This window comes from Humulus lupulus, chromosome 2 (assembly GCF_963169125.1).
Source record: "Humulus lupulus chromosome 2, drHumLupu1.1, whole genome shotgun sequence".
NCBI classification, from domain to species: Eukaryota; Viridiplantae; Streptophyta; class Magnoliopsida; order Rosales; family Cannabaceae; genus Humulus; species Humulus lupulus.
In genome coordinates this window covers 11,509,410-11,520,063 of record NC_084794.1, presented here as the reverse complement: position 1 = coordinate 11,520,063, position 10,654 = coordinate 11,509,410, and the positions used below count along the sequence as shown (strand labels likewise).

At 30.8% G+C, this 10,654-nt stretch overlaps 1 protein-coding gene across 1 annotated transcript in view; it reads left to right on the top strand.

Moving 5' to 3' along the window:
* Positions 1-2,739: 2,739 nt before the first annotated feature.
* Positions 2,740-10,654, top strand: part of LOC133817282 (callose synthase 7-like) — a 56,213-nt gene continuing 48,298 nt past the window's right edge. The window contains exons 1-5 of the mRNA XM_062249754.1: positions 2,740-2,923; positions 3,053-3,153; positions 4,646-4,737; positions 7,755-7,842; positions 8,581-8,703. Coding sequence (XP_062105738.1) covers positions 2,758-2,923; positions 3,053-3,153; positions 4,646-4,737; positions 7,755-7,842; positions 8,581-8,703 — 570 coding nt within the window. The 5' untranslated portion in view covers positions 2,740-2,757. The remainder of the gene's footprint in view (positions 2,924-3,052; positions 3,154-4,645; positions 4,738-7,754; positions 7,843-8,580; positions 8,704-10,654) is intronic.

Sequence of the window (10,654 nt, the reverse complement as noted above, 5' to 3'; positions counted from 1 at the left end):
CACCCGAGTCGCGGCCCGCCTCTAAATCCAGAGGCTCAGCCTCCTTGGAATCCAATGCACGCCGTGGCGCACCCCTGAAGCGCCGCGGCCCGCCCTTACCTCCGAGCCTTGCTAGCTCGAAATTCCCTTCACAGGCCGCGGCTCACCACCACGAACCCATAAATTTCTGGGTTTTTCTTCAACCGAACCCAGCCAAAACTTAACCAAATCTGTCCCACACCTCCAATTCAATTCCCACAACATATATATTCATTCTCACCAATAAAACTCAACTAATTATCACAGTAAAGCTCATCAAACTTACCAAACCTAACCTCTCAATTATCAAGCATGCATAGACATCCTTACTCTAAATATTCAGCAAAACTAACCATACAATTTCAGTTCATAATTCTTACCTCAGCTGTGATGAAACACTTGAGCCTAGCCTCTGTTTTTCCCCAAGCCTAACACCTTGATTTCCCAAGCTTTCCTCTTCAATTTTCCTAAAACTACTCAAACACCCATGGAGCATAGAGAGAACGTGAGAGAGAAAGAAAGGGCTGCTAAATTCTTTTCTTTTTAATTCCCTGTAATTTCTCAAACCTTCTCAGCATAATTCAGCAAGCCAAGTCCTAAACCCCAAATGGAATTGACTAATTTGCCCATTACCCTTAGCCTATTCAACAAGTGCTCACAAGGGCAATTTTGCCCTTTGCCTCAAATCCCGCTATCCACAATTTACATCCTATAATTCCCGCTACTTCCAATATTCCCACTCAGTTACCAATAAATTCCCATTACCCACTGATTCCCGGTAATGTACTAAATTACTAAAATACCCCTAAGCTCATCTCGAGCAGGGTATTAAGACCCCGTTGTGACTTTTCCGCTAACTTGCTCATCGGAATCGCCTCTCGTCGAGTAACCCAAATATATCCACATAATAATGTGGTGTCAATCACACAAACACATATTTGCATTTATACCCCAAACGGGTCAAATTACTAATGTACCCTTCTTATAAGAAACGGGCCCACATACACATATCTAATATATCTAACATACAAGCATGATTATATTATAATATAATCCACATAATAACTCAATTATTGCCTCCCGACCCCCTAATCCAGGCACTAAGCCATTTTAGGAAATTTGGGATATTACAACTTCGATTTGATGGCTGCAAAAAACCACCACGCATAGGTCCAGATGAGTTGGTTTGAGAATTACCAGAGGCTGGATCTTGAGAAAAAGATCGATTGCGAAAGGCTCCTCGATCGTGAGCTAGATTAGCAGCTGGATTTGAATCCAGTTCTTGATTGTGCTTATCTAGTCGATGCTCCTAAGAGAGAAGTAAATATTCAATTTCTTCAACAGAGTAAGCTTCTTTGTGAGAGTTCACAGAAATGATGAAAGATATCATATTCTGGAGGTAATCCATTAAAGATTGCTACAACATGTTCTTTGACTTTGACATGATGTCCAACAGATCCAAGCTTGTCAACAAGCAATTTTAGACGAAGAAGATAATCTGAGATTGATAACGATCCTTTCTTGAAATGGCGAAGTTGAGTCTGAAATTGGTCCACCTTGGCCGAGGTCTGAGAAGAAAATTGTTGATCAAGAACCTTCCATACATGAGCAGAGGTCTCACAGCCAACAACTTGTGTAAGAAGATTTTCAGCCATTGAGGATAAAAGCCAAGCATAAAGGAGTTGATCTTGTTTCAACCAAAAGGAATATTGAGGATTGATATTACCAGATCTCTGATCTATCTCAGAGAGATACTTCACCGGAGGAGTGTAAGTTGCAGAGATGTAGTTAGAGAGATCATGGCCAACAATGGCAGCAAGAACTTGTGGCCTCCAAAGTAGATAATCTTTACCATCTAATTTGACTGAGAGTTTGTGAGAAAAAACTGATCGGAGCAGCAATAGACACCGCCGGAGATGAGGGAGTGGTAGTCGACATTGTGAAACAAACAATGAACATGAATCAAGAACAAACAGCAGAGTTGTTGTGAACGAAGAAGGTGATCGGAAAAACGAAAACCAATGAATGAACGAAGAGAGAATTAATACTATGATACCATGTTAAACATTTAAGATTAGGTAAAAGTGATTCTCATTAAGTGATTGAATTGTTGTACAAAGGGTATATATATACTGTACAAATCTAACTAACAACAGAATTAGACAGATGTACAATTAACTAATGTAACAACCATAACTAATCACTAACAATGTTTACTACATTGTAACTTGTAATAACTCTGAGTTTTGTTAGTGTATTTGTTTCACCTCTCGACAAGATCCTATGAAGTAGATTGTGAGAAATCATGACTGAATCATGTAAAAATAAATGTGTCATCTTTATTTTTCTACACATTTTCTTAAGCTAAATCTGATTTTTATGTGTTCATTAATTAAAGTGGGTAAAACAGTAGTAGTTAATCAACTTTCAAATATAAGCCAAAATAAAAAAAAAGTAATGTTTTAGCTAGCTCACGGAAGAATAATTCATATATACGTTTGGATAAAGAAAGCATGTAAAACGTGTGTTACTTGATAAGGAAGAAAGAAAAAGCAAAATATTATTCTTTCTCATCAGATTAGATCACTCCGCCTCATCAGATTTCATCCTACGGTCCATATGATCTCTTTAGATAAAGAAAAAGAGAAAGAAAAAGAAAAAGAAAAATGATGCTAATTAAGGATTTAAAATTAAGGCGTGGCATGGCAAAAGAGAGGGAGAGTGGAGATCTGGTGGCGTATGATGATGGGGAGCGGGAGGAAGGATGAGCTTGCGAAGAAGCCTATTGTCGAGAGTGATGATGATGATGAGGTGATCATCCCTTCCGCAATCGCATCTGTTGTTGGTCCTATTTTTAGGGTGGCAAATGAGATACAACACCAAAACCCCAGGGTCGCCTACCTATGTATGCCACACCACACCACACTCTTCCACTTACTCTTACAATAATTCAACAACATATAATCTTACTCACTTACTTCATCCTCTCATGCATCTATATATTTTTTTTTAATTTGAATATTATTATTATTAGGCCGTTTCGTGGCGTTTCAGAAAGCACACGAGCTGGATCCTTTATCACGTGGTGTTGGTGTTTCCCAGTTTATGAAAAATCTTTTACGCAGGCTTGAAAATGTGAGTATAAATTATAATAACTATACATACATATATATATATATATGTAAGTAAATATAATATCAACCATTAAATTGATGTTCCATATCCTGCATTATAAAAAAGGCGTGATTGATTCTCGTGTAGCCAATACTTAGAGTATTCTTGTTGGCTTCTTTACTATATTATTTAAGAGAGTCTGATTGGAAATAATTGTGTAATTACTAGGATAGTAATTATATATCTCGGGTAATAATTATATTATATTTTAAAATACAAAATATATTTGAATGTCAAGTAGTAATTATTTATGAATTTTTATATATGTTCATCATGTTTGACAAAACAGTTAATAATTACACAAAAAAAAATGTAATAAATATATTTTAAAATGAGTTTATACTGTTTTGGATCATGTGTGTTTGACAAATGATTTTTAGGACCCTGAATTTTATAAAATGGTTCAAATAGAACCATAAACTCAATTTTTATCAAAATTTTATGAGTTAAAATTACAAATAATTCACTAAACTAACAATTTAAAACAAAAACAATATTATTTTGTCTAACAACTGTGTTGTTATATTCAATTTTTTCTTTATCAAAATTGAGCTTAAGGATCTATTTGAACTATTTTACAAAACACATTGTTCAAAAAGTAATTTGTCAAAATATAGGGTCCAAACAGGTAATGAGACAAAACACAGAGTCCAAAAATATATAAATCTTTTTACAATTGATAATAATTTGTAATTACCCCCAATTCTCATTGGGTCTATGAGAATATTTGTATAAATTTATAACAAAAATATACTTAGAAAGAATTAATTAATTAATTAATTAAGAGGAGGGATAGAGAAAAAAAAGTGTAAATATAGAAGTATTGTTTAACTAAATATAGGTAAACCTTTTGTTTTATTTTATAATAATATAGGTAAAATTGTTTAATAAAATAAGTAAATTGCCTAAAATACTTCAAACTCTCTAGAAGCTGCTAACACATGAGTTTTAACATTAATTGTGAATGGCCTCACAAATGGAATGAGAATTCTTATACAAAAGCTATTCTAATGTTTGGTTTTGTTAATTAAACAATCGAATCATAATGTCAAACAATAACAATATTGTTCATTGGAAAGCTCATTCTAACTCTCTACCAATTAAGAACTTAGTCTATAAAATTAAAACAAAAAATAAATTATCAGCTCACTCTTTTATTTTTCTTATACTAAATTGTCTTGGTCTATAAAATATGAATAATTCTGCCGATATATAATACTAATTCCATTTTATTCCAACATCTAAAAAAAACAATAATTTTCATTTTAAAGTATAATTATTCTCATTATATATTCTTCTTATTATCATTCTGACTCCAATATTTTACTTTACTACACCAAAAAAATATCAAAATGGCTAGCTATTGGAAATTTGGAATGTATTGAAATTCAGTAAAAATGAAAAAATTCTGAATATTAGGAGATTAATAATTACGCTCTGTCTGTCTCCACAGGAGGAAAAGGAAACAATACCGACTAAAAGTGATCCTGTGGAAATCCTACAATTTTATTGTCACTACTGTGAATCAAATTTGGTATTGGTAGGGTAAGTACAAGTGTTGTGAGGCTTCACTTCATTTTATTATACTTTGTTCAATTTTAAGCTTCATTTCCTTTTAATTAATTATTAATGCCCTCAATTATTATTATTATTATTATTATTGGAAGAAAGGGAATTTAAATTTTTCTTTTTTTTTTGTGCTGAATAAACCTCCATTTGATTAAGCAAAAAAAAAAAGACTTTGCAACAACAAAAGAAATAATCTAATAACTTCAAAATGCAAACAAAAGCTGGGTAAACTCCCCCATTGAATGGCCACTTTCCTATTCTGAAGTGCCTTACAGTCTGAATCTGCTTTTGGTAACTCCAAAACTAGAAGGATCACCTTAAACTCAGCTTCTATCTTCGACTGAATCAATCTGCTTGAGACACATGAAAGGCCACTTCTAGATTATTGCTCAGATCTGGTTGCCTTGCCACTGCTAATTCGGGTTCAAAACCATTTAAAAATAAGGCATTTGCACGTAAAACTATTGCATCAACCTCACCCTACCCCTTCCAGATCATTGTCAATCTTTCCACAGTTGCCCTCTCAAGGTGTAGAATTCAGTATATCTTGGAACATACCCTCCCTTTTATTAGGGCCGGTTTGGTTTTGTTTTCTGTTTTCAAAGTTATGAAAATAATTTTTGTAGTTTTCAAAAAACAAGAGGTGTTTGGTTAATGTTTTCTCAAAATAATTTTTTAGTTTTTTTTAAATCTTAAATAAAAATTAACAAAGATAAAAATCTTTTAAAAGTTTGTAATAAATAATGAGATAAAATAATTTGAAAGAAAAAATGATGAAAAATAAAGAGTGAGAAATAGAGATGTAAATGGGGCAGGTCGGCCTTGCCCCGCTAAAGATCTGCCCCAACCCATCCCGCCCCATTAAGGCATTTGATACGGGTCGGGTCAAACCCGCCCTGGATGTGATGGAGCGGGTCAGACCCGACCCGGTAAGGTTTTTTTGTTTTTTTTTTTTTTGGTTTTCTTTAATAAAAGAAAGACTGAGTTTTTAAAATATGTTACAATATAAAAATAAATGGCAAAAAAATCTCATACTATACATAAATGAGCAGCTTCATTTTTTTTATAAATGGTCTTGCATACTAAAATTAAAAAAAAAAATCAATATACTTCAAAGCAAAACATCAATTTTCTCATATGCCTCTCTTAAATATATTGTCTTATATATATATATATATTTGAATCGTTGATCACTCTAAATAGTGGCAGTAATTATTTTTTAAAAAAATTATTTATTACAAAAAAAAACAACAACAACTGGGTCGGGTCGTGATCCGACCTGCTTCAATTACTAGCGGGTCGGGTCGGATCTCGACCCACCTCGTTATTTCCCCGGTTATATTCGAATCAGGGGCGTCCCGTCGGGTCGGGGCTTCGACCCGCCCCAATCCACCAGGTTTTTTTGCCATCCCTAGTGAGAAAGTAAGGAAAGAAAAGTTGAAGAAATAGAAATTGAGAAGAGAGAAATTGATCGATGCAAGAAAAAATAAGAGAGAATGTGATGAGAAAGAAAATGAAGAGAGAGAAGTAAGTAGAGAGAGAGGAAATGGCGAGGGAGAAAAAATAATGAGAGAGAAAATGAGGAAATATTAAGTGATGAGAGAGAAAATGAGGAAATAGTAAAGGATGCAAGAGAAAATAAAGAGATAAAAAATGATAAAAGAGAAAATAAAAATGCAAAAAGTGAGAAGAGAGAAAATAACAAAAGAGATAGTGGAGAGAGAAAATGTAAGAAGAGAGAAAATGTAAGAAGAGAAAATAAGGAGATAGAAATTGATGAGAGAGAAAGTGAAGAGAGAGAAATTAATTAGAGAGAAAATGATGTGACAATAAATGATATTAGATAATAATAATTAAAAAGTGATGTGAGAAAAAAAATAGACCAAAAAAATTTGAGAACAACAGAAACAATTTTTTCCTGTTCTCAAAATTTTCTATTTTTCATAACTTTATTTTTAAAAATTATTTTCTGAATACAACGTCTATTTTCAAAAAACAATTTTTAAGTTTTAAAATTAATAACAATTTTTTAGTTAAGTAATGAAACACCATCTTAATTTCTCCACCTCCGCATTTACATCCCATCTTTGTGTCCCTTCCACAAACAAGTCAGCCACTTTAGTGAACGGGTGTACTTGGGCATAATGAAAATCCTCACGAACTCCCTGAGGTTTCACCCACACGATTTGGACCATAAGTCCACATTGCCTGCAAAACTATAATACTATTTAGAGTCTGAACTCTTTGTCTCAACAATGCAGAAATCCATAATACCACAGTATTATTTGGTAGTCAAAATATTCACTCAAGGCCTAGTCTCCTTTTATATCATGGCCCATGCCAACTTTGATAATAAGGCCATATATATCCCCAAACCTCCATTCCTCTTTGGTTGACAAATATAAAGGGAATTCAAACTTATTTACTTTTGAGTAATTATTCACAGTAAAACTCTCTAATCTTTACATTTTCTGTCACACTGTAATTTTTACATTTTGTTACACTTAAACTTTCAATCTTTATTTTTGGTGGGTAACCTCCCAAACTACCATTATGATGACAAATTAACAATCTCGTTAGTTTTATTTTGTTACACACATGACCATTTAAAACCAATGTCACATCATAATTCATTAATTACTCTTAAATAGCGGCAAAATTCTTTATCTTTACAATTTCTTACACTTAATCCCCTATATGGCCACGTGTACCCATGTTAGTAGATAACTGAATGAAACTAACAAGATTGTTAATTTGCCAACGATGATTTAAGAGGTAGTACCACTAAAAATAAAGATTTGAGGATTAAGTGTAAAAAATTGTAAAACTTGGAGGGTTTTGCTGCAATTATACTCTTTTACTTTTTGTGGAGATAAGTGTAATTAGTACCACAACACTATGTCTATAATTCCGCAATTATTATGTTAAATGGTAGTTATATATATTATATGAGTTAATAATAATTATTATTAATATTTTCTCAACCCTCGAAGGGAGAAGTTGCGAAAAAGTCTTTACACAGCATCAATATTGTATGAGGTGTTGAAAGAAGTAGTACCTCCAACGAAAATAGATACAAAGGTATGTTCACAACCAAATTATTTCTTATATAATTTTTAGTAATGCAGTCATAATTAAATTTATTTATAATTTCCGAAAACACTCACAATATATACTTTTCTTGTATAATAGAATATTTTTGAAAATATAAAAAATTATTTTGAAATAGCACTTCACCAGATTTAGCATTATACAAAATTTCTTTTTATATTTTACTACAGTACTGCTCTAAATTTATAAATTACTATTGTAAGTAATTTTAATTAGTTTCTCTTTCCTCTATTTTTTTAAAAGTATGATATTTAAACTATATATAAAAAAAGTAACTTTGTAAAAATTAGTATTATTTAAAAATTAAAAAGGTGAATTTTGGGAATATATAATTTATTAAATGAGTGATTGTGAGTGTTCGTCCCTTAACACATATTTCTTAATAAGTAAATATTTAAAAACATACTACTGGAGCAAATCTAAAATCAAAAGCTTTTTTCCAAATTTTATTATATCTTTACTAAAATTAGATAATTGTTTGAATAAATTTACTTAGAGAATATTATAGTGAAGCAAGTGTAAAGAACACATAACTTGTAATTTTTCAAATGAACTAGATGATCACAAAAAATAAAAATAAAAAATACAATGTATGTTCAAGAATAGTTTATAAGACCAACTTATTAGAATATGAAAGTTTACTGTATTGCATTTTTCCGCTAATCCTTTTTTAATTTTTTGTAATTATCTTTTTATTTTTTGTTGTAGACAAAACAGAATGAAGAGTATGTACGGAAGAAAATAGAAGAGTACGAAAGTTATCATAACATTCTTCCATTGCATCTATATGGGATTACTGTGATTAAATCAGCCATAATGGAACTCCCAGAGGTGTGTATATGTAAATAATACACATTTATAGAATAAGGATAATTAAAAAAAAATTCAACTTTTTGGCTCTGACTAAATAAATTAGAATTTAAATCATTATTTTTTCCAAAAAAAATAAATCAATAATTTTAAAAATTAAAAAAATTCTCCGATATTTTAGTCATAAGATGATGGCTTTGGTTGGCATCACTTGTGTTTTTTGTTTTGGGCTTCTCAAAAAGCTCTTCTTAGAGAAGCACCAAAGAGTTGTTTCGTTGGGAAGAGATTTTCCACTAAAAATTTCCGAAAAATTTCATGCTTTAAGCATATGATAAATAGACACTAATTCTAAAGCTACAAAAAAAATCTTAGTTTTAGTCACAATAAATTTAGTCATCTGTGACTAAAAAAAATTATCATACATATGTGTTATCACTAAAAAGTCCGTAGCTAAAAGTATTAGTCACAAAAATCACAATTTGTTGTCACTAAATGTATTTTTAATCACTAAAAATAATAGGTTGTCACTAAAACTATACTTGTGATTAAGTATAATTTTTTAATCACAAATAATTTTTTGTTGTTACTAAAAGTGTCATTTAGTCATACAAAATATATATTTTGACTAAAAAGTTATCGTTAAAGGTTACATTTATTAGTAGTATATAACAAAATTATGTGGCATCACAAAAATAGACTTTTGTGATATCATTATTGTTTGAAGTTTTGTGACTATATATAGTGTCTCTCTCATTAATTCTTCTCTCTCTCCACGGCGACACCACTACCACCACAACCACCACCACTACTTCACCATTGAACCTTTTTTTCTCACTCAAAAAACATCTCTCTCTCTCTATCCTTTCTTTTTCGGATCTCTACCCACAATTATCCACTTGGATTGAAGCACCATTGAATCACACAAGCCCATTAACACTTTCATTATTGAAGCACTCATCGAAGTTGTGTGTTCTCTACATCCAAAATTTAAGGGTTTATGTGATCTAATACTGTCATACATTGTTTTAATTCTGGACATATTTTGGCTCAAAAAATATTTGTTTAGAAAATGTAATTATTATATGAGACAATTTTGAAATTTAAAAACCTAATGGTATAGTCTAATTAAGTTGAAACATAAGTAGTAGATTTTCTTTTGTCATATAAATATCATTATTCAATATACATCTCTACTATATGATGCAGCCATCCATTACAAAAAAAACGTTATTTTTCAGTGATAACTTTTTAGTCGGAACATAAATTTGTGAGTAAAATGTTACTTTCAGTCACATTTTGTTATTATTGTAGTTTTACTCATAACTTATTATATATAGGTATAAAATTTGTTGGGACAAAAAACACATGTAATCGCAACAAATTGTAACTTTTGTACCTCTTTAAAGTTTTAAAAATTATTTCCGTGCTTTCTTAAAATTGTTAGGGATTTTTTCAATAATATACTTAGGATAAATTTTATTTACAAATCAATTCACTTTTTTCATTTACAAAATTGACCATCTTATTTAAAAATAATACATTCAATTTAAAAATAAATTATACCAGATTTTGAAGAAAAAAACATTAAAGTTAGGTGCACATCCAACAAAAGTGGGATTTTTTCCACCTCAATGTGAAAAAAGGGGAAGCCTAGTCACCACCCATTTTTCTTTTTTCTTTTTTTTTTTTCTTTCAAAAGCTACATTTTGGTTACTTAAGATACTGATTAGTTATCTTTAAAAATGACTTCAATTTTAGGTTATATTTTGTTACCTTATTTCAATATGCATTTTGGTTACCTTAAGATACTAATTAGTTACATTTTAAACACATGACTCATTTTTAGGTTAAAAGTATGATATCTTATTATCTAGTATACTTTTTTATTATCTTAAAGTTTATTTTGGAAACTAATAAGTTATTGTATAATTTATTATAATACATAGTAATTTTAAAATGAAAAACTATAAAA